The sequence below is a fragment of the Panthera uncia genome (genome assembly GCF_023721935.1).
Source record: "Panthera uncia isolate 11264 chromosome C1 unlocalized genomic scaffold, Puncia_PCG_1.0 HiC_scaffold_3, whole genome shotgun sequence".
Classification (NCBI taxonomy): domain Eukaryota; kingdom Metazoa; phylum Chordata; class Mammalia; order Carnivora; family Felidae; genus Panthera; species Panthera uncia.
In genome coordinates this window covers 38780866-38806413 of record NW_026057584.1, presented here as the reverse complement: position 1 = coordinate 38806413, position 25548 = coordinate 38780866, and the positions used below count along the sequence as shown (strand labels likewise).

The 25548-nt window shown below is 37.2% G+C and overlaps 1 protein-coding gene across 4 annotated transcripts in view; it reads right to left on the bottom strand.

The window, feature by feature from the left end:
* STK17B (serine/threonine kinase 17b) overlaps window positions 1-18852 on the bottom strand; it is a 29629-nt gene extending 10777 nt beyond the window's left edge. Inside the window, exons 1-4 of one of the 4 annotated variants that reach the window (XM_049615223.1) lie at window positions 18570-18852; window positions 17448-17623; window positions 9302-9467; window positions 2728-2940 (exon numbers count right to left, since the gene is read on the bottom strand). In XM_049615223.1, coding sequence (XP_049471180.1) covers window positions 2728-2940; window positions 9302-9423 — 335 coding nt within the window. In that variant the 5' untranslated portion in view covers window positions 9424-9467; window positions 17448-17623; window positions 18570-18852. The remainder of the gene's footprint in view (window positions 1-2727; window positions 2941-9301; window positions 9468-17447; window positions 17624-18569) is intronic. The other 3 variants (XM_049615225.1, XM_049615221.1, XM_049615222.1) reach the window with 3 other exon arrangements.
* Window positions 18853-25548: the final 6696 nt, after the last annotated feature.

The following is a 25548-nucleotide window of genomic DNA, read 5'->3' as shown; positions in this document are numbered from 1 at the left end:
ATATTTTGTTGTTGCTATTTAGATAAATCCCCCAAAGAAAATTTTATGAAAGTACTCAATGCTCCTATGTATTCATTCTCTAAAACTAGTATTCCATTACTATGTTTGAAAAAGGTTAGCTCCTTTTCACATACTTCAAACGTGTAGTGTCATGCAAGTAGATAACTTGTTTTTTTCTCAAGTTAGTTAACATACAGTGTAGTCTTGGCTTCAGGAGTAGAACCCAGTGATTCATTTCTTACATATGACACCCAGTGCTCATCCCCAAAAGTGACCTCCTTAATGCCCATCACCTATTTAACCCACCCCCATCCCCCACCCCCATCAACCCTCAGTTTGTTCTCTGTATTTAAGAGTCTCTTATGGTTTGCCTCCCTCTTTTTATATTTTTTCTTCCCTTCCCCTATGTTCACCTATCAAATTTCTCAAATTCCACATATGAATGAAATCATATGGTATTGGTCTTTCTCTGACTGACTTATTTTGCTTAGCAAAATACCCAAGTAGATAACTTTTTAAAGGTTAGATTAATCTAACAAAAATAATCACAAAATATATGAAAAATGAAATCAGACTGATAGCATCCTGGGCATTTCTGTGATTCTAACTTATTTTGAAGGTGTTATATTATACCTTAGTATGTTGTTTTATGGAAAATGTACACAGTATTAATTCTTTAATAAAATTTTTTTAATGTTTATTTGAGAGAGAGACAGAGAGCGTGAGCAGAGGAGGAACAGAGAGAGAGAGAGAGAGAGAGAGAGAGAGAGAAGCCAAAGCAGGCTCTAGGCTCTGAGCTGTTAGCACAGAGCCCAATGTGGGGCTCAAACCCATGAACCGTGAGATCATGACCTGAGCTGAAGTCAGATGTTTAACTGACTGAGTCACCCAGGCACCCTCATAGTAGTCATTCTTTTTTTTTTTTTAATTTTTTTGACATTTATTTATATTTGAGAGAGAGAGAGAGAGAGAGTGAGAGAGACAGAGTGTGAGCAGGGGAGGGGCAGGGAGAGAGGGAGACACAGAATCTGAAGCAGGCTCCAGGCTCTGAGCTGTCAGCACAGAGCCTGACGCAGGGCTCGAACCCATGAACCATGAGATCATGACCTGAGCCAAAGTCAGTCGCTCAACCAACAGAGCCACCCAGGTGCCCCATAGTATTCATTCTTAAATGAACTACTTGCCAGTTTAACATTTTGCAAAATAAGCATTTTCATATTTATAAGTTGATTCTAGGTAATCAACTTTCCTGGTATAAAAACATACTTTTTACAAATATATAAACAAACTTCTTCATCCTTAAAATACCTGAATACTAAAATTAGGCTATATTACTTTTTGTTTTTTATTATTTTATTTTAGAGAGAGAGAGAAAGGCAGAGAAAGAGCATGAGTGGGAGACAAGGGCAGAGGAAGAGAGAGAGAGAGAGAAGAGAGAGAGAGAAAATCTTACGCAGGCTTCATACTCAGCAGAGAGCCCAATACGGGGCTTGAGCCCATGACCCTGGGATCATGCATGACCTGAACCAAAATCAAGAGTTAGAAGCTTAATAGACTGAGCCACTCAGACACCCCTAGGCTACATAATATACTTTTACATTCAAAAAGGCAATGATGCAGGTTAACCACTAAAAAGAATTACCGTATTTATAATGCACTTTTTTCTGAAGTAAATACTTAATCTCTTTAGTTTATTATAAAATAGATTTCTTCTATAAAAAATTATCAGACGCTAAAAGCATATTAAACATAAATTTAGCTAACCTTTTCCAATTGTTGTAGATGTTCAAACACATTTTATATACATATAATAAATGTGTCAGACTGTCACTCATAAAGGTACTATTTTAGAGTCACATGTGAATATACTAATTAACCGGCCAGTTGGCTTAACCATGACCTACCCCATGCTTAATGTGATGAATTGTTGACTATTTGGGTGTTTTCAGCTTTTCACTGAGTTGTGGGAAGAGATATATTTTATTTCTTATTGCTACAATTCCTAACAGTTTTTCACAAGTTACACAATACTAAGTAAATGTGTTTCTTCAACAAACAATGTGACAAGCACACCTTCACCTTCATGCAAATTCACCCTTCTTTTCTCCATGAGTCATTCCTTTGGATGTATTTTTCAAATAGATGGATAAATTATATAAATGATTTCAATTCTATTTATCCATCAGGTAGTTCTGCACAAAAACTCTTCGACTTTCTATGCTATTAGCAATGAAAGTATACTTGTTTCACCACATTCCTCAAGCATTGTGATGTCATTTGGGTTTTTTTGTGTGTACTGTTTAATTAGTTTTTGTGTATATGTGAAAATTTTCAAATATACACCATGTCTCTCTAATATTTTATCAACAGAAATCTTTACAAGTTTTTTTTTCCTAAATGTTTATTTTGAGAGAGAGAGAGAAAGCACATGTGTGTGTGCAAGTGGGGGAGGGGCAGAGAGACTCAGTAAGAGAGAATCCCAAGCAGGCTCTTTCTGTCAGTGCAGAGCCCAATGCAGGGTTTGATCTCATGAACTGTGAGATCATGACCTGGGCTGAAATTAAAAGTTGGACACCCAACAGACTGAGCCACCCAGGTGCCCCCAAATCTTTATAAGTTCTTGTCATACTTTTATCATTCTTGTTCTTAACATTTCAAGCCACCTTTATCCCACCAATTAAAATAAGTACTACAAATTTATTTAAATTTATTAAAGTATATACTTACTACTCCAATATCAAAATGATTTCACTGGTATTTTCATAGACTTCATGAAGATTAATCACATGAGGGCAAGATTTTGCCAATTCAAGTACAGCAATCTCGTGTAGAATCTCTGCTCGACAATCCTGTCCTCTTCTTCTCTTTTTCAGAAACTTCGCAGCATATTCTTGGCCAGTAGATTTTGATATACACTGTCTCACCACAGCAAACTTTCCTCTGGGGGGAAAATGAGGACAGTCAATTTTAACTTTTCCAAAAAGAACAATATTAACATAACACACAGTTACAACTCCAATTTAGAATTAATCCTTTCAAACAACTATGCCATTAGTTGAGAACTATGTTCTCTTAACTGAATCAAATACTACATATACTTTTATGAAATTTATATTATTATCACAGAAAAATTAAAATGGCAAATGTAAAAACAGGATAAGACATAACTGTATTTGTTCATCACTGTTAATATAATATGTTATCATTGTAGGGGAGATCTCATTTGCATTCCAACTCCATGCCATACTCTTGTTATAAATGTTTGTGTTTAAATATCATAACAATCCTACATAGCAATGAAATTGTTTTGCAGAGCCCAGAGAGTATATGTATCTTAGTCTATTTCCAAAGACTGTACCTTTAAAAGGGTACCACACTAACTCTCTAATCAAAACAGCTTCCTTCCAAAATAAAAAATTAAAATTAAAGCAAAAGTGGGTATTTGACATTTCATTGTATCAGTGTAATCGCTTTGCCTTTCAGCACCATGTTTAACAATCTTTGAAACTTTCTATCACTAATTTAGTAGTTGTTTTTCCAGTAAATCTCTTAATATTGGCCAGTAGTCTATGAAGCCTGTAACAGATAACAGAGGTATATGTATCCTACGGAGAGTATCCAGAGACACTTCATGATCAACTAAGAAAATTAATAGTTATCAATAGCTAAGTACAAATACACCCATTAAGGTCATGTTTATCATTTTAGGAATAAGTAGGTGTTTAGCTCTCTCCAACAGAAGTGCTCAGCATCTCAGCCAAAATTTAAATCTACACTATACTAAGTGTATAGTTGCCCAAAATCTAATTTCCCAAAGATCGAGAGCTATTTTGAGTAAGACTATTTTAAGAAACTAATAAAGGCAACTGACTGCCTACCCAGAAAAATGTACGCCATGCCCTTAAACAGAAAGTTTTACATACAATTCCAGAGGGTTTTCAGACTTCAAAGCCCATCTATCGACCTTCTAAACCTGAGTCCACAGGATCCAAGATTAAGAACCTATATCCTAAGGCTCAAACTAACATATGAAGTATAAATAAAGGGTCTTCAGAGAAGAACTTTTGTTCCCTAACTCTTCTTTCTCCAATTTGACTTCTAACACATGTCAGGTGCTTAGCAAGGAAAACGTGGTATTTGGGGCTGGGGAGGGGGGAACAAAATAAATTGCTTGATTGTTATTTTAATTGCTATTCTCAAGGGCCAGGATGACAAGGATTCCTACTCTTTATTTCCCACATTTCTTCAAAACTGGTGCCGGTGAAAAGGACAGGAAACCAAGCTGAAAAAGTATGCTACAATGCCAAAAGAAGTGACCAGGCTATAATCTGACTCTTCTACATTCATCAAAACATACAACTCAATAAATTTGCATGCACAAGCCTGATTCTTGGAAAGAACGTTTCATTTAAGATTTGGCATATATAATTTAAACTAAGGCACTTTCTCACCATATGCAAAAGCAATACAATTCAATGCATTTCAATGAGCATACAAAAAGGTCATCAGTCTTTGTCTTCAAACTACCCTTTATAGATTTTATACTGGATAAATCAAGTCAAACTAAGATTAAATGACTCATGAAACATCATATATGGAATTGGAGTGCCAAGAATTAAACTATGGAAGGTGAATTTTTAGCTTTCTCTTCTAATCACTACAAAACAATTCCTCCCTTTAAGATCATTTTTTAAGAAGTGCAACTCACTTCTGCCAATTCTCACTCACATTTAGAAGTGAAAGTGTGTCTAAAACAGAAAGGAAATTTTGAGTTTTATACAGAAATTCACCTTGTAAAACTAAGTAAACAGAAACAAGTTAGCCAAGAAAATTGTCCATCTGAAAAAAAAAAAAGTTTATACTACCAACTGTGACAATTAAGTTCTGCTGCAATTCTGTAATTACATCTATAAGCCAGAATCTTCTCAGGAACAAAGAGCAAAATTAACTGGTAACACTTTTTAACCTCATTGTTTCATGTATTCTTATGAGGCTTTTTTAAACAATCCAGTACAAAAGTGACCAAATGATGCTGGTACTTATTTATTTACCTGTCAGTGCTTACCACTGGGTAAAAGTCCCATGTAGGCAGAGACCCTGTTTGTTCTAATTACTACAGTTGTTATAAACTGTACACTTTGCTAATGCATAACAGGAACTGAAATATCTGTTGAATGAATGCAAGAGCTATGCACCTACTAGAATACCATACACTGTGCTATTTTAGTTTATATCCTGTAGTTAAAGCATTTATATTTTTAAAAGTTATTTGAAATTCCAATAACATTTTACATATATATAAATGTATATGCTGTTAAATAAGGTAAATATTCTTACCATAATTATCAGATGACTTAGGAAGGAAAGAGTATTTATTTCCTATTCTAAAATGTTAGTTGCAGTTTAGAAGTAACAAAAATAATCTTTTATCATAATTTTCCTGTATCAAACTTAACAGAAATATTTAAGAAAATTAAATACCCTTAACAACAATACTTAATTCATAACCTAAAAAGGCAAAGCTGACTAGATTTCCCAGCAGTGAAAAGTGCTAGTAGTTACCCTTTTGCATTCTAGAATAGACGATAAAATGTGAAAGGAGGGGGGGAGGGTGAGCCACAAAGGAAGCTGACGTTTATTTCTGCATCTGCCTCACCCTTCTAACCACAAGAAGTCCTAAGAAACCTTGCCTCAGTTGGGGGAGGGGTGGAAAAAAACATATCCAACATGTTAAAAAACAGGAACAATGCAAAGTTTTTTGAGAATAGTCTAAAACGAACTGTTAACTTTTACATATTTTCTTTTAGTCTGCTAAAGGAAAATAAATTCTTCAGCACTAACATCTTAAAATTAAATTTTAAAAAGTTGATTTAGAAAGATCAACTTGATTTAAAAGACTTTTGTAGTTCACACCACATGCTAGAATTATGTTTACATAGTTCAAAATGTAAAGCCTCAAGAAAAACAGTATTTTGATCTTAATTTTCATTGTGCATTAGTATAGGATATTAAAGTTAGTAGCAATAGTGGAAGAACTTAAAGCAAGTTATTGACAGATGAAAGATCATGATTTCCAACTGATCAAGTTTTACTAATTAGAAATACCAAGGGGCACCTGGGTGGCTCAGTTGGTTAAACCTCCCACTTCGGTTCAGGTCATGATCTTATAGTTCCTGGGTTCGAGCTCCACGTCAGGCTCTGTGCTGATAGCGCAGAGTTTGGAGCCTGCTTCAGTTTCTGTGTCTTCCTCTCTTTCTTTGCCCCTCCCTGCTCTCTCTCCCAAAAATAAAATAAACATATTTTTTTTAATAAAAAAAAGAAATATCAAAATTTACCATCTGACTCATTAGCCCATATTAATTCAAAGAAAAATGTTAGGTCTCTTTCATAAAGATATTAGAAGAGGGGATATTAGCAATCTGAGTTTGTTTTAATCAGAGTCTATTATGAGTTTTTGCTCTAGAATGTTAAAAAATACACCTGATTCAAGTTCAGGCTTGTTATTTATGATAGTATCTCATTTATAAAACAATGTAATTATTAATACTGTCCTCCCCAAAGTTTAGGTTCTACAAATCTCTCAAAGGAAAAAGTATTTTATAGACTTTCTAGCCCCCATAATATCCATTATTTTGCAAAGTTAACTTAATAAATATATGTACAGTTACTGATCAAAATATAACTTAGAAAAATGGAAAAGATCCCCTTTATTGTGTTTACTGTTCAAAGCTTTTTATATTCAGTTACCTGCTCAAAGCAGTTGCCAAACATCTTTGCAATAGAAGGAAACTTGGAGACATCTAGTCCACCCTCTCAACGAAAAGGAAATCACACAACTAAGTAGATCACACAACTTTAGATCCACAGTAAAGACAGGTCAACTGACTTCCAATTTAATGTGTTTTTTACTAATATACTACATGATGCTATATGACATATATTTGACATGGTTGTTGAAGAAAAAAGAAAGAAGACTCCCAATGGAATCTTAAGCTACCTCAATAAACCTTTACAGCATTCTAGATGTTAAGATACTGACCAAACTGTGTACACTCTAGGCCTCCTCATTTTAAGACTGACAATGAAAAATACAAGGAGTCCAGAAGAAGGTAACTGGATCAAGGAAGGCTGTCTGGAAATTAGGTCATAATATGAGCATTTAAGGAAACTGGCAGTGTTTGGCCATATTCAAATCTCTGAAGAATTTTTACAAGGACATTACATGCAGCTACAAAAGATGAACCACATCTATTGGGTAGATGTTAGTAGAGTAGAAAACAGAACCTTCTGTGCCTAAGAGGCACCCACAAAATGGAACAGATACATTCTGAGGTAATGAGTTCCCTATCACGGCAGCATTCAAATTAAGGCTGGATAAACAGCTTGTCAAGAAAAGTATAGGAAAGATTGCTGCGTAAATTGTATTAGACCACCACTGACCACCAAAGTCCTTCCAGTGCAAAGATTCTATCACTATTTGATGTGAGATACAGGCAACTAAAAGTAAAACTTACTCCCTTCCTGTTATAATGCAAACAGAAATAATCACAGATTTAGAACTAAACAATTTCCTAGAAACATTCTTTTTTTAAGAAAAATTTTTTAATGTTTATGAGAGAGAGAGAGAGAGAGACAGAACATGAGCGGGGAAGGGGCAGAGAGAGAGGGAGACACAGAATCTGAAGCAGGCTCCAGGTTCTGAGCTGTCAGCACAGAGCCTGACATGGGCTCGAACTCACAAACCACAAGATCCTGACCTGAGCTGAAGTCAGACACTCAGCTGATTGAGCCACCCAGGTGCCCCTTCCAAGAAACATCCTGAAAGGTTTTTAAAACTGTATCTTTCAATACACCATTAAAACACCCAGATACTTTGTACATAAAATTAAATAAATAAATATGCCAGGAATTAAGAAAAATGCTTTCATATTTAGTCCTTAGTCTAATGAAGTAGATGTTATCATCCTTATTTTGCAAAAGAAAGACTGCATCCAACAACTGATAAGGCTAGGACTTGTCACCCTTCCTGTAAAAGATCACCAAGAACAGAATTACTTTTCATGGTCCAGTCAACTTTTGTTTTCACACTGAGATTTTCAAAGATAAAAATCAATCATACTATCTTACTATAGATCTATCAATACAAACACAGACTTAGCAAACCATTTTAAGATAAGCAAAACATTTACCTCCAGAACTAAAATCAAACCGAAGATAGAAACTGATCACCATCTTTCAACTCTGCTAAATGTCTTTAATTTAAAGTTCAAAGATGCTGAGCATATAACATAAATATCTTAGTCTATTTTTACAACTTCCATATATATTAAAATGGTAGTGCTAAATTGCAGAATCCCAGGTTGCCCCTTGGCCTTAAGGAATTTACACTCTCATCAGGCAAAACAGGTAAGTGTTAGCGTTAAGTACAGGGTTTTACTTATAGAACATGCATTGTTTGTCATACAGAATTATACCATCAAATATGTGTTAAGTCTTTTTGTTTAATTTAGGAAAAAAGAGGAGGAGGCCCTCCTTATTTGTTTTGTAGCCCAGCACAATATCCTAGGAATTTTAAAAAATTTTAACAAAAATTAATAAGATTCTACTACTTCACAAATATTAACTAATTTAATCCTCATAACAACCATAGAAGATAGATACAATTATCTTCATCCCCACTTCTCAGATGAGGAAACTATAGCACTAAGAGGTACAGAAATTTAATTGAGGTCACACGGTTTGGAAATGGCAGAGCCCGGATTTGGACTTGACAGTCCACTATGCTAAGCTATCTGTTGCCATGCACAGCCTCAAATTAAGAACCCTGACCTCCTATCAGGGGCTCTTAAGCTAGGTGGTATATATCATACAAGCTCACTAACTCTCTACAGATTTGATTTCCAAGTCAGTTAAAACTAGATCCTGTATAATAATAGAAGAAATGATGACTTTCTAGAATTCCAACCATTTTTTTAAATGATCAAGTGAATTTTATAAAACTATAGACCCAGAAAATTCAATATGTGAATTTATTTTTTTTTAATTTTTTTTTTTAACATTTATTTATTTTTGAGACAGAGAGAGACAGAGCATGAACGAGGGAGGGTCAGAGAGAGGGAGACACAGAATCTGAAACAGGCTCCAGGCTCTGAGCTGTCAGCACAGAGCCCGACGCGGGGCTCGAACTCACGGACCACGAGATCATGACCTGAGCCGAAGTCGGCCGCTTAACCAACTGAGCCACCCAGGTGCCCCTCAATATGTGAATTTAAACAGCATACATACCACACAATTTCCTTACCTTCCCAGCTCTTTAGACGTAAGTGTATAAAAATTATTAAAGTTTTCCATTCTCATTGGAGTTTGAGGAGTTGTAGTTAACAACCCTGAAATACTGCGACAATCAAATCTTCTCCTCGACATGTTAGATGACTCCCAGATATGCTTCTTTAGTCACTTATTTTTACCTATTTAAAAAAGAGAATATATAGGATATAACTTAAATGCAATTTTAAAAAAGATGTTATCTCAGATAGACAGGATGTACATTATGTTTTATAGCTCTAAATACAGCTGTAAGACACAACCCTTCCCTCCCCCAAAAAAAGAAAAGAAAGATTTTTAAACAGCACATTCGACCCAGAAGGAAGAAAAACAAAAAGCACACACACAAACTGGTATCATCTCTATGGTACTTGAACTAAGTTACTGACTTTATTTCATAATAAAACTACTATAAAAATCCTCAAACCTCTCAGATTCTTAGAAAATAGTTATAATAAAATTTTAATATAAGCAACCATTCAATTTAATTTTTAAACTGTCATTCTTTGAAGTTATACCTTCACATAACAAGATTTTAACACAGCAGGGTAATGACTACTCATTTTAAATATAACTTCTCATGGCCAAACAATTTTGGTGGTGAATTCCCATTTTGTGAGTTTTGTTACTGACATCTGAATGACTACAAGAAACAGAACTTATTTCACAGACTACCTACATTTCAATATTAAATTCAAACTTTCATAGGTCTTAAGAGTTTTTTCTTTTGGTAGAACTGAGCTCTATAATTTTGTTAGATGAGTGACCGTATATAAAACCTTATTCTACAGTTCTGTACCTTTAACCCATATTTATCTTCAACTTTGTGATATTTACATATATTCAGTTTTAACAAAACTACCATTTCACATTAATTGAATTCATATAATTGCAGACTATATATTTTACAATAGTTAGGACTTCCTCCTATGTTTACCAAAAAAAGATCCAGTATTATTCTTCTAGCACCCTCTTTCAATAACACTGTAGGGTTTTTGTTCTTTCTCTGCCACATTTTTCCTCTGTTTATTTCCTACTTGACATGTACTGTTGTTTACCTTCCTAAATTCAAATGCCAACTATATTCAATTAAAAAGCAGTGTGATAAGAGTTCAGTGTTTTCAGTTTCCATATTTTTGTGGTTTTATTCTTAAGTCAGTAATTTTTTCTTTCTCTAAATGTGTTGGTCTTTGGAGAAACAAAGACCTAACTAGTTTGGGTGTACATCTCTAGTGGTCTAAGGGTAGCAGCGTAGCATTCTGAAAATAACATTTGGACTGAATCACATCTGAGTCTGAATCCAACTTAACCATCATACCACCTATGAGATCTTAACTAAATTATTTAACTTCACCACTGTTATGAGCCAATTGTGTCCCTCCCTTCAAAATTCACATGCCGAAGTCCTAGCCCCCAGCACCTCAGAAGGTGAATGTATTTGGAGTTAGGGCCTTTAAAGAGGTAATTAAGTTAAAAATGAGGTCATTAAGGGGGCCCAAATCCAACGGGATCAGTGTCCTTATAAAAAGAGATTAGGCCACAGAAACAGAGGGAAAACCATGTGAGGACACAGGGAGAAAAAGGACATCTACAAGCCACAGAGAAAGATCTAAGAAGAAGCCAATACTGTCAACACCGTGATCTCAAATTTCTACTCTCCAAAATTATGGGAGAATAAATTTATTGTTTAAGTCACCCAATCTGCAGTACTTTGTCATGGCAGTGTGGGAAACAAATATAGCTACTTATAAAATATATATATATATATTTCCAAATGTATAAGAAGGGATACAAATATAACACTTTTTCAATCTTATTGCTTTGCCATATTTCGTTTAAATTAAAAATAAATATAACAAATAAATATAAATATAAATATAAAATATTTATATTTTATAATAATATAATATATTATATAAATATAATAATATAATAATATTATATAAATATAAAATATAAATATAAAAAATAAATATGATAAAAATAAATAACATCACTGACACAGTTGAAGTTGGTCCCTTCTTTACATGCCCAGTTTACATTCCCACTATCACTAGGTGGGAGACCTTATCATTTTCTTGCCAACATTTGTCCCATTCAGGCCTTTAAATTTGGCTATTGTAGTGTGATGAAAGGAAATGAAATCTTGTGATTTACTTTGCATTTCTCTGATTACCAGTGAAGAAAGCTTGAATTCTGTTTCTTCTAAAGCATGGATTATAATAGAACTCTCAGAAGAACTCACAGAACTCTAAAGATTAAAATTAAAATATGATGAATTCATGATGAAGGATGCTGGTATAGTGCTTGTCATGAGAGTACATCATGATTGTTCAGTAAGTAAATATTGTTAATATTCTACCTAAAGATACTCTCTACACAGTCTCTGGGTACTGTTGAGTAGTTTGTACTGTTTTCATATACAAATTTCTCACCCCAAGTTAGCTTACACTCAACTCTTAAAATTCTGTTTTATTTATTTTTTATTTTTTTTACTGTGTTTTGATAAACTATTTATGTACTTTCTTAGTTCTGATAGCACTCAGTTACATTGGCCATATATTCCTCTCAGAAAAATCAATATGGTTACCAATTTCTATGCTCAATCTATTTTTTTTTTCAGGTCATCTTTGGCCTTTTACAATTTTTTTCTAAATCTCAAAGTCTATGAATATGCCTGCTTATGATCATATTTATATTATACATATATATACACATAAAGAAGGGATATAACTGTATCATGTATACAAACTGGGCTAAATTCCCAACAGTGTCCATCAATCAGGCCTTGGGAAATACAAGAATGAGAACATGTCAAATTCACTCACAGAGACAGAGTACAGGCTCTTGACTCTGATGTTCACCTCAGGGAGACTGTAGAATCTAAGATGTTTATCTCATGCTATGATATATCAGCTACAAAGTGATGTATTCATAAGAACTCTAACAGAACTAATTTTATGAGTAAGTATTTTTTGCTCTCAAGTTTCCTGAGTCAATATGGGTCTTAGATGTGGTCAAAGACTTATGCTCAATGAAATATAATTTATAATAATGAAAAAAAAACTTATTGAATGAATTCCAAAGTCCAACAATGTTTAAATATACCTAAAAATAAGATGTATATACTCAAAAACCATGCTTCCAAAGAATATTCTTAACTCATATAAGCTTAAGTGCAAAAAGGAAGACACAAAAAGCATATACATGATAATTTTGTGGCAAAAATAAAAAAGCAAAGAGAGGATTGGAAATTAGGGCAAAATGTTAATAGTGGCTATCTCTGGGTGGTGGGATCATGACAGTATTTATACTTTCCTGCTTTTAAAGTATCTACACTAAGCAGGTACTACTTTAATAATAGGCAAAAATTAGTAAATGCCTTTGGAAATGCCTTAGAGAAAAAATATTGCTGTGAATATACATGATGAGACCCTAAATGCAGCAACTTGCCCACTTGCAACAGAAAAATCTATCTCTTCACACATATAGGGTTTACTTGGTTGTAGGTTCAAGAGACATTATTGCTCAAAATTTTTAAGGCCTCAGCATTTTCTCTGCATTTATACAGAGCAGATGGTGTTCACTATCCAAATAATATTTCAGCTTTTATGCAGAGACCATATAAGCATTCAAGGTAAGCACTAAATAAGAATTAATGCCTTGTTTAATACTGGACAGAAAAGACAATTTAACAAATTCTAAATTAATGTCATAGATACAATTCTATATAATGAATAACAATTTGTAACCTTAAAACATACACCTTAATTATGAGTATCACTTGTGAAAATCTAGACTTATCCTGGGTCCCCTGCCCAACAACTCCAAAATGTGATATCCAAATATACAGATAAATATTAAGTTTTGTTATATCTATTATTTAGTTATGTTAGAAAAGAGATGACCTTTTTAAAAAAGGATTGATATGGATTATAATAATATAACTAGGGCCTTATTAATTGAGCTACTTAATAATATTTCCTAATACTGGACACTGTCTTATGTTTAATTTTTTTACCCTAGCAACTTTTCCTTCCCTCACATTCATAATGCTCAATGTACCCACAGGCATTTTTATGACTATAAATGTAGCTGAAAACAGCACTGGGCAATCAGCAATTCTTTTAAATACATGTTAATACAAAAATCTTTTTTTGAATTGTGATACATTTCAGACTAGCTCTGAACACAGCTACGTCTCAGAAAAAAAAAAGCGAGCACATTTCTGAAGACAGAACCTGACATTTACCTACTTATTGTTAATATACTACAGACTGCTTAAGGCATACATATAGCGTTCTATATTTTCCTTCTATTTACTGCACTTGACCCAGTTGCCACAGCCTAGATATTTTTCCATTTCTTCTCCTTTGGCCAATTTTACATATAATGGACCATGAATGTTACCTTTGTCTAAACCTCCCACAAACATCTGGTTGCCCATCATGTAAGATTTAATCCTTGGGTACATGAAGGCTATCAGTCAGCTCTCTGTCTCTGTGCCTTCCCACCAATTTCTCTTTAACTCCAACAACAACCCCAGACCTTTCCTTATTTTCTACCACAATTCACATAACTGATTCTACATTGCCAATATGTCCCAATCTATTTGAAATTCATTTCATAACATTTTATTAGGCTATACTAATTAAAAAAAATCTTAAGGGACTTAGTAGGTAACTGTGAGTGTGTGTGTGTTCAGGGACACAGTCAAGCACTAGAAACAGTAAGAGGGTAATAGAGGCAAGATAAAATTAAGCTTCCAATTATACAGTACCTCAAACTTATTTTCAAATATTTTTCTTTCATTAATTCCCATTACAATAATTACAATAAGAATTCAGATATGGATCAGTGAAGGAAGTAACAGAGGAAATGTTAGGTTTGGTCTGGGCCTTAACTTACTTGAAAGGAGAAAGCAATGTGATGTGATCAGAAGTAAAACAACCTATAAATAGCTCTATTTTTAAAAATATTCATCACAATATTCATTTCAAAGTTATCAATAAAAATACTTTATAAGAATAGAATATTTAATATACAATAAATGAAAACATCTACAGAATTAAATCGTCTGCTTTTATCCCTTCATTAGCTACCCAGTACCGATAAGCTAAAGCCCTTCCTGCATGGCAGAGAAAAGCCTTTTGAGGCCAGGTACACACCAGTTTCATTTCCTGCCACACTTTTTTTTTGCCTCCACATCTCTGAAACATTCTTTCTACTTCTCCTTAAAAGGCTAAGTCTTCTCACACACGCTTCATATCTCAACACAAAATGTCACCTCCCCCAGGAAGCTTTGCCTAAAACCCACAGGTTGGTCTAAATGCCTGAACTTTATACTTCAAAGAGGAGGACTAGGAGGACCCCCGACAGACCTCTTTACCTCAACAAGTAACATGTTAGGCCGCAGTTCTCTTTAGTGTCTAAAGGGCAGCAACATTTACTTGTGAGTCTAAACTCCCATCATGGTGTCTGGCACCAGATAGTAATTTTTTTTAATGTTTGATGAACTGAATTATAGGAATTATGAAATACAGCAACAAGAATTTTTAGGTGCATCTCGGATCTTCAAGGGTTTAGCAGAACTTGAGATCCATCTTGAAATTAATAGTATTGGAGCTTCAAGCAGCTTAGTCTCTGCTTAATCAATACTTGGCTAAATAAAATAAGAAATATTCTAAACTGCTATTAGAGAATTTAAATTCTAAACAGCATAGCCATAAAGCTTAGATAAATGGAGAAAATTATTTTTTCATATACTGTAATGTAATACCAACAATTTATTTCGTATTTACCTGTCTTCTCAGACTAAGTGGCCACATTTTTTTATGTGAATACCTATTTCAGCTAAGAATATCAATATTTTAAAAGCTACCTCATTCAGTAAATTCAGAAATTTGTCCTGGTAAGGACTGACCAATCTACATACACCAATCTACAAGAAAATTCAAAAGGCAACTGGTAACAATGCAAGGCACAAGATTACGGGGAAAGAACTCCTTTCTATGTCAGCATTTAATAGCTACCAGTTTTTCCTAGGAAACAGAGGAACTAGAGAGTTATTTATCTAGTGTCCATCAAAATAAAGTAAGAACTTTCTGCTAGGATGGCAGAAGACTCCATTTTTAAGCCACTGATTAGAAGTAAAGGGACAGGGATGAAGAGGATTTTTAATTTCAAGGAAGAGACTATATTCCTTTTACTAACTATATTCTAATAATAGGTTTTGTTGTTTTGTTTGTTTTTCAAGATTGAATAGGAAGTGTAAGTCAGGAATTTAATCCTGGAAATCACAAAAGGAAGCCAGCTGACTCTAGCCCAACCAGTCTAAGCACATACTACCCAAGGGCTGAAGTTCCAGGTAACGACCCCATGCCTGACTGTGTGCCATGACAGTAAAGCCCGGGGCTGTCTCTTCTACCTTCAGAAGGAAAAATTAAACCCTATAATGTGAACAGGACAGGAAGATGCTGAAAAACAGAAATACAGTGGACCAACAAATACATAGGGCTTGTCATTCATCAAATGGAAAATTAAGTTTCTATTGTAAAATAAAGTACTGTTTACACACCGTTCCACTGAAGTACCGTTTGTTCAGTAATCATTACAACACAAAATGGAATATGATCCTTTAAGGATTAAAGATGAAGCTACCATCTCATTGTTAATATCAAAATTTTAAATGCTTAAAGTAGAACTATGCCCTCTTATGGTGGAGAAATTGCAAAGGGTCAGGGATGCACCAAAATACACTACAAATATTGAAAGAAATTGATTAGCTTAGATGTTTAAAGTAGCATTCCAGTTCAGGGTTAAATGTTATTGGAAAAAAGGGGGAAATAAAAGATATTTTTAAAAATTTAACAAAATATGTCTTGAAAATTACATCACAACATATTTAGACAAAAATATGTTTGTAATTTTATTTTTTTGTAACTTAATTTATAAGTACATCTGTTAATTGAAATATTCAAAGAAATATCCTTTAATATTAGTCTACCAGAGAATATAAGCTACTTAAAAATAAAATCCTTGAATTTTGTCATCACTATTACGGAAAACTATAGCAACTAAAACATTAAAGTTGTTCCAAGTGGAAAGGAAGTATATAAATGACTGTTAATGTTACTGATACAATCAATAGCCACAGAATGCAAAAGAATTCTTAAAAAACACAAGAATCAATCAAAATCTTTTAAAAGCAGTCAATCTAGCAGCACTATTCTTAGCTGCCAATTTTATATACAGGAAATATGCACTACAATATAATATGCATGCAATTTTGAGACAATTTTAGGATTTAGTGAAAGTGTCAGCAATTGATTTCCTTGATTCATGGGTTTTTAATTGGGTCTCTTGAGGACAACAGGCAATTTTTGATAAGGATATTCTCTCATAATTATCAAACAGTTTCAAAACAAAGCTTTTAAATGTTTACTTAACACAAGTAAAGCACTGCCAAATGCAAGCTTAAAAATAAAATTGTTTGATTAGAAACATGTCATAAAATGCCTTTATCTTTTTCAGAATTGTTATTAATGTGCTGACATAGTGACTAATTAGTCAAGGCTTGACTTTCCTAAAAACTGATTCTATCTTAACCAAATTGTAATTCACTATTCAGAGTCCAAAAGCAACTACCTACAACCATTCTGTCCACACACAAAAAAGAAAGACTTTCAAATGACTACACAAGTTTTACTTTCAAAACTTAAATATATTGCCATGTAAATATATTCACTTCAATTTTTGATTCATAATTTAGAAAATGACCTAAAATGCATGTTATGCATCTCAAAAATAAGCAGATACTAATTCTGCTTATTAACATATTAGAAAAATTTTTTAAAAATGAAACATCTCACAGAAGGATAAAGAGGGAAGAAGAGAGGACTTAAATTAGAGCACTGCTTCTATGGACAACTTTTTCAAAAATACAAAGTTCTATGGGTAAATGGCTTAATACTTATAAAACAAACACTTTAGAAGTTGTTAAAAACTTACTTCTGGACAGTTCACTATAAAACTGTAAAATAGTGTATCCATGAGAAAATTGGCTTATTATATTTTCCTTTAATAAAGTTGTACTCGTGGGCTTATATTGCCAGGTTACATACCTAGGCCACCACTTGCCCAATCTTCCCTGCAGACCACGCTGTCTCAGCGCACACATTCCCAAAGATGAGAACTTAAAGGGGCCACGCCGCATCAAACATCTCTGCCAAGGTTCAGCATTTCACCGGTACCAGAGGTAAACATTACGTTGGCAAAACAGTGAATGCGATACACAGACCTAATAGTATTGAAATCTGATCAGTACCTGGTTGGATTTTTAAATGTATGTTTTTAATTTTAATTTGCAAGTTTGCGTCCGAGTGTCTCTTAGTCCCATCACAGACCGAGGAAGAAAACGATCAGCTACCAGCTGCCATAAAGTCTCTTTCAACTTTGTCTCTACTAATCCCTCCACGGGAATTCAAATGAAGCGCTTTTCCCTACATAATAAAACCAAGAGCTGGATAAACTTCAATACTGTAACCATGACGTAGTTGTATAGTTTGAGGATGACTCGTCTACACTTAAGTGATTTACACGGCATCAAAATAAAATCAGATCGCTGAACATTACTGAAACAACTGCAATTCGTCTGCTCCATTCAGTGACTTTAAGACACTGTTCACAAGCAGTTACCGAAAATGCCCCACGAGATGAGCACCAAACTTTCTCGAGACCAAAGGCAGCTGTGAGCAGAACGTGTCCACCAGTCCAGAGGTGAATACGTCCTGTGCCCACAACACAGCTGTGAACTCGGGAGGGACAGGAAGGACCACATCGACGCAACGTGGAAGGGGCGCGAGTGAGCGGGTCGCGCAGGGAGCCCCCGCGGGACGCCACCCGGGAGAGCCCAGGCGAGCCAGGCGACCGCGCGCACACGCAAGACACGCTGAGTGGGGGGTTGGGAGGACCACCGACCGTCCTCGCCCCGAACCCGAGGGAACTCGCGAAGCAGGACTCCGGCCGGAGAGCAGAGACGGGCCCCGGGCAGTCGGACCACCTATTGCGAGGCAGAGTCCCAACCCACCTCCACTAGGCTGACGGTCGGAGTTCTGGGGAGACCCTTAATTCGCCCACACTGCCTGTATCCCTCCTCGGGACCGCTCCCACGTTTGGGGTCTCCGTATCCAGGGTAAAAGGGGCGGGTTCACGGGTTCAGAATCGCAGCCCCGAGCCTACCCCACCAGTCGCGGCAGGACCGCGGTCGCGCGAATCGGAAGACACTGACCGCTCGGGCCACAGGAGGTTCTCTCGGGGCTGCCCCCCTCCAAGGGGGCTCCCGTCCAGCCACACGCCGGTGGCCACCACCGGACTTGTTCTCCAGCTCTAGCCCAGTGAGGCGCCAGGTAGCTCCGAGCGTGGCAGGACCCACTTTTACTCTTCTGGACAACGGCCAACAGCAGTGACCTGTTTCCCTGTGAGGTGGCTCCCGGCGACGGCAGCAGAGACGGTGACCGGAGATTACAGTTGAGGTTTGAAAACTGCAGCCGCGTTGCGGGGCAGGGCTGTATGCTAGGACCCACCCCCTCGGCCGGGAGAGCCAATCCGAGAGCGCACGGAGGGCGGGGCTGTCACGTGACGGGTGGGGCGGGGCGCCGGCCGGTGGCGCGTGCTGCGGGGCTGGAGGGGCCCCAGAGCGGTGAGAGGGTGTGGCCCGCGCGGGGCGGGCCAGAGGCTGGGCGGAGCTGCGGAGCAGGTGGGGACGCCGGGCTAATTGCGGCCAGGGAGGGGTGAGACCGGCGCTGCCAGGGCTGAGCGCAGGGCTGTAACCTTAACTGGGTGCACCATTACCTGCCTTCAGAGTGGTCAGCCCACGAGGCGTGAATATCTGCAGATTGGGAAGAGGAAGAAGTAAAGTTACTCCCAGCTGCTCGGTCATTCCCAAACTTCTGTGTCTACCAAAGACTTGTTTTCTAACTCTTCCTAGTCATGTTCTCTATGGCTTGAACCCATTCCGCAAGTGGAGCCCCAGGTTGCTACAACTTGGCAGGCATCAGCATCGCTTGGGATTTTATGGAGCCTGAGCGCCACCACTAAAGTTCGCTTGAGGAAATGGAGTCCTGAGGCATAGCTGAGAGCAGAGTAAAGGAGAGTCCCCCTAGGATGAATTGCTGATTTTGCATATAGGATGCTAAGGGAAAAGATGAAAGCGCACAGCACCTGCTCAGGATCTGTTATCCCTTGAAGAAAATGAAAAGGTTGAACGTTCTCTGCAAGACACCACTGAATGTTTAAAAATATATATAATGTAGGATTGGTTGCCGAGTATATTTACAGTAATTGTCGAAGATTACTGGGAAAATATATTGGGAGAGGAAAAGTTCTGTTTTGAAATGCTGTAACATTTAGTCAACATTTAAAAAAAAATTTTTTTTAACGTTATTTATTTTTGAGAGAGAAGAAGTGAGAGAGGGGCAGAGAAAGAAGGAGACACAGAATCCGAAGCAGGTTCCAGGCTCTGAGCTTTCAGCACAGAGCCTGAGGCAGGGCTTGAACCCACAAACCATGAGATCATGACCTGAGCCAAAGTCAGAAGTTTGACTGAGCCACCCAGGCGCCCCGAGTCAACACTTAAAGAGGAGGTTTTCTTCTATCCCAGTAGGCCAAGCAAATTCTGATCAAGCCATTTCTTTGCTCTTCATGCTGTATTTTTCTTAAGATAAATGCATAAAATGCCTCATAATCATTTAATGAAGTTTGTTGTTACTTAACTGACTCATCACAGTTTAATGTGCTTATTCTCTAAGCCTCTCGCTTGGAGAATACTTCCATCTAGTTTCTTGTTAACAACTGAACTGACTAAAGAAGTCTACAGTTATGATGGAAGCAAGCAAACTAACTGAAAGCTGCATGGTGAAATGCACTTTTTAGCTATCATCATTTAAGAGTCCACAAACCGGTAAGACTGTTCCTATCTTTTCTTTTATGAGCACTGGGGCAGTACCCCAGAGGTCTGAGTACCAGCACTGGAACCAGTAATCTCTGGGAATCACGGGACTACATCATTGTGGTGATTTTTGGTGTGTGTGTAACGCTAGACCTCCTCAAGTCTAACATTTGATCATTCGCCAGCTCTTATTCTCCTCACACTCAATCTGCCTTCTCCTCTTGTCAGCAAAGCCAGTCCCACATCACCTCACACCTAAAGGCAGACCTTTCTCCCTCCATCACTGCTTTAAATCAACCCTCCTTGCATTCACAAGCCCTAGGCTCCAACCAATCAACTTCTAGAAGATCTTTGCGTACCTTGCATTTCCAGCCTCTGCCGTAGCTCTAGACTTTCACCATCATCCTCATCAGCACCTGTTCATCAGTTTCCAACTTTGAGAAGGTTATCCTCTCCAGAAATCGGAAATCTTTACTGATTTCTCCTTTCCACTCCCAGCTTGATCACCTCTTTGCCTTATGTTGCGCACATTGTACTCATCCCATGTTTCTCTTATGCCCCTAAATAGATTGTTAACCCTTGTGCCTGATGTCAGATTTGCCGGCCAGGATTTAGCACATTATGCCAAGGATGTTCTACCCGAGTTGCTTGGCCTCAGGAACTATGGTTCAGGTAACAAGGAATTGCTGGTGCAGAGGAGCAGACTAGACCATCTGTGCCTTGCAATAAAATTCAGGAGTCAATATGTCCCTCCATTCAACCTAATTTACCTAAAGTCATTCACAACCTTGTCAAAGGTGCACATCTTGCTCTCATTCCTTTGAGTAGGAAATCCTCTTGTGACCTAATGGTCATTTTGTGGTCATTGCCTCTGACCACAGAGTTCATTAAGTTGATCCTCGAATGCCACATACTGACCAAAGATAATGGTTACTATATGGGCTGACTGTGTACCTGCCAAATTCGTATGTTGAAGTCCTAACCCCCAGTACCTCAGAATGTGACTATATTTGGAGATAAGGCCTTTAAGGAGATAATTAAAGCAAAATGAGATTATATAGGTAAGTGTTACCTAAGATGAAGAGATCATACCATCAACAAAATGAAAAGGCAGTCTACTGAAATGGGAGAATATTTGCAAATCATTCTCTGGCAAGGTGCTAACATTCAAAATATATAAAGAGCTCATACAACTTCATAGCAAAAAAACAAACAATCTGATCTTAAAATGGGTAGTAGAACTGAATAGACATTTCCCAAAGGAGTCATACAGGTGGCCAACAGGTACATGAAAGGATGCTCAACATCATTCATCATCAGGGAGGTGTAAATCAAAACCACGATAAGATGTCACCTCATACCTGTCAGAATGGTGATTATCAAAAAGACAAAAAAATTAATAATAACAAGCGTTGGTGAGGATGTGGAAAAAAGGGTACTCGTGCACTGGAAGTAAGAATGTAAATTGGTGCAGCCACTAGGGAAGAGTATGGCGGTTCATCAAAAAAATTAAAATATAACTAGTATATATCCAGTAATTCCACGTCTGCATATTTGCCCAAAGAAAATGAAGACATCAACTCTAAAAGATATATGCATTCCCGTGTCCGTTGCAGCATTATTTACAGTAGCCAAGATATGGAAACACCTAAATGTTCATCAATGGATGCATGGATAAAGAAATTGTGGTATGTATACAAGGTAATATTATTGAGCCATTAAAGGAAATGAAACCTTGCCATTTGCAACAACGTAGATAGGCCTCAAGGTGAAATAAATGCTAAGTGAAATAAGTCAGGCAGAGAAAGGTGAATACCATACGACCTCACTTATATGGAATTAAAAGCAAAACAAAAGAAAAAAAAATCAAGCTCATAGATAAAGAACAGATTGGTGGTTGCCAGAGATGAGGGGTGAGAGATGGGAGAAATGGGTGAAGGGGGTCAAAGGGTACAGACTTCCTGTTATAAAATAATTAAGTCATGGGGATATAATATACAGCATGGGAACTACAGTTAATAATACTGTACTGCATATTTGAATGCTGCTAAGAAAACAGATCGTAAAGTTCTCATCACTAGGAAAAAATGTGTTTTTAACGATGATAGATGTAACTAGATTTATTGTGATTATTTTGCAATGTATAAAATATTAAATCATTATGTTGTATATCCATAACTAATATAATATTATGTCTGTAAATTATGTCTTGATTTAAAAAATAATTTTAAAAAGAGATTGCAACACAGCCTAAGGGCTGACCATGTGAGGACACAGTGAGAAGACAGTCATCTGCGAGCCAAGGGGAGAGACCTCAGAAGAAACTAAACCTGCTGACACCTTGATCTTGGACTTCTCACCTGCAGAACTGTGAGAAAATAAATTTCTGTTGTTTAAGCCATGTCTTCTGAGGTATTTGTTATGGCAGCTCCAGCAGACTAACACAGTGGTCCTTTCCAGTCACTGCAAATGAGTCACTGTATGTGACCAGAGGTGGTGGTCCTTTCTGTTCATGCCACAATGTTCATCATATTGTGCCCAGGGAAAGTAACCCTCCCCAGTCACAGCAGGTCTGTCACCACATGCTGAACATATACTGACTGGGGATATCTGGACACATCCTCCCTGATAGTGCATTTATTCTTTACAGATGCAGAGGAGGGTTGAATTTAACACAGCCAGGAAGGCCCAAATTCAAAACTCCTGCCATTGACGTATGCTCCTTCTGAAGAAAGCCTTACCGGTTATTTTTGTGTCAAGATCTTACAGTTTAATCCATGTGGAAGGAACAAAACAGACACTGCTACCTGTCTTCAACTGAATAAACTGGAAAATTGTGGCCAGGCTAAAGGCAGCCCGACACAGGGGCAGGGGCAGGAAGCAATGGCCTCTGAAGGAGGTTGGCTCAAACCTCCACCCAACAGGGGTATTCGGGCTGAATGGACACAGACTAGTCCAGGTAGAGGGAGGAGTACTGGGTATACTTAGATGGATAGTCACAGTGCTTTATCCATGGTGCCTATAGGTCATCCCAATTTTGGAAGCACTGGGGACCCCAGAGTCCCCACATCCCCTGGCTCTCTTAAAACAAACCCAGTTAGCAAAGGTAATTGGGGCAAGTCTTTCCTGATGAGAGTAATGAGTCAGAATGGGACAGATGTCTTCCTCAAAGGGTTATACTATTCTTTTCTCCAAAGCACCTGTCACTGACTAGGATCTAGGTTGCCAATCAAACCACCCCCACACCACAGTTTATAGAGTATGAACTTCCAAAACCATCCAAAAGAAATAGCATGCAAGCCACCTATGTCATTTCAAAAGTTCTAGTAGTCACATTAAAAAAATCAGAATCACAGGTGAAATAAATTTTAATAATATACTTCACTTAAGCCAGTATATCCAAAATGTTGTCATTTCAACATATAATCGATACAAAACTATTAGTGAGATATTTTACATCCTTTTTTCATATTGTCTTAAATCTGGCCTATTTTACATTTACCACACATTCCAATTCAGATGCTAAATTTCCATTGTATTTAGACTGCACAAAATTTACTGTTGAGAAAGAAAAATCACATCCCTATATTGTTTCAAACATAAAAGTTTTCAGTAACTAAATGCAGTATCCACTTCTTAATTTCAATTTAATCAAAATGAAATAAAATTGTGATTTAGTCACACCAGCCCTATTTCAAGTGCTCCATAGCCACTTGTGGTTGGTGGCTACTGTATTGGACAACACAGGTCCACAGGGCTAGAAATGTGGCTTCTAATTGCTTCTAAACCTCAAAATGTTTAATGTAGCCCCAGCACAATGGAGGTGCTCAGTAATCATAGCATTACAGCAGTTTGAAATTTCAAAAATCAGTAAGGCTCGGTAGCCCAATTCCCTTGTTTTAGGAAGGAGTCAACCCAGAATGACGGAAATTAAGGCACTAGCAAAAGATCACACAACTGAACTAGTTGGTGCATATCTGGATAAGAATCTAGGTCTCCCGATTCTTAGTCCTGAGGTCTATGTCATTACATCAGACTTACGGGAAAAACAACAACAACTCAACAGATATTTCTTTTCTCAACGGATTTTTAAACGTATTTGAATAATCACTTGAATGACATGGACAAAGAAAAACGTACTTATAACCTAGTTGTACGTGCTAACCTGATAAAGGCAGTGTTTTCCAGAATATGCAAGGTCTCCTTCCACTTGGTCTGGGGTCTAGGTGATTTAATCTGCAGTCTCTCTTACCTTGGCCTGTCACCACTCGGAGCTGCCTCACTGCACATCCATCTTGCCCTCCCCCAGAGCATCCGGCCACATTTTTCTGTCTGCAGCTGTCCTCTCCCAGCTGTCTACCACAATTTGTTTGAGGTTGTGCTCCAGCGACTCCTTTATATTTGCAAATCAAAGTATTCAGTAGAAACTGCAGCAGAGTTGTAGAAAAGCTGCTACCCGCTACCCGTGAATCGAACCCCGAGGTCCTGCCTCATGAAAGCTATGAGAGAGAGGATGTATGTGTGGCTAAATGTGTGGCATCAGACAGCCCTACATTCGTGTCTCAGTTCTGCCCAATTCCAGTTGTGTGACTTTGGGCAACCCTCAGTTTCCTCATCTGTAAAGTGAAGATAATAATAATAGCTACTTCTATGAGATTTAAATATGGTAGTGTACCCAGCACATTTCCCGACAAGGGTAAGCCATGCAAGCAATTGTTATTTTCCAGTGGTCTGCAGGCTCTCTGAGGAGGAGCGCAGATATCTGGCTTACTACTGCACCTTGTGACTAGCCAAATGCTTGAGACATAGTAGGTCCTAAATGAATATTTGTCTTCTAATGAGTTCATAAGATGCTTATGATTTCCCTCAACTCTTATGATTGATGCTAAGAGAGATGATTGGGGAAGAATTATGGTAAAGTCACTGATAAGGAAAGGGGAGGGGGAGGGGACTGCTTCCGCCTTCAGATTCCACCTGGTAGAGGCACCCAGGTTCAAAATGAAGCTGTAAGGTCAACAACTGTTGACGTCCAGGGCTGTGTGCAATAAGGAAATTAGAGTCACTGGTATTTATAAGAAAGTAGATACTGAGTAGAACAAAGAAATAGTAAAATAAGAAATAGCAAAGCTACACTAGGGCAGCCTTCTTACAACAGGTAGTAACAGGTATAGGTTAGGCAGAGCCAACTTTTAACCTCCACCAACTCCCTCCTTGGGAAGGATCCTTGCCTCAACCGGCTTAAGGTGACAGCATGAGCATTGAGAGGCCAATCTACT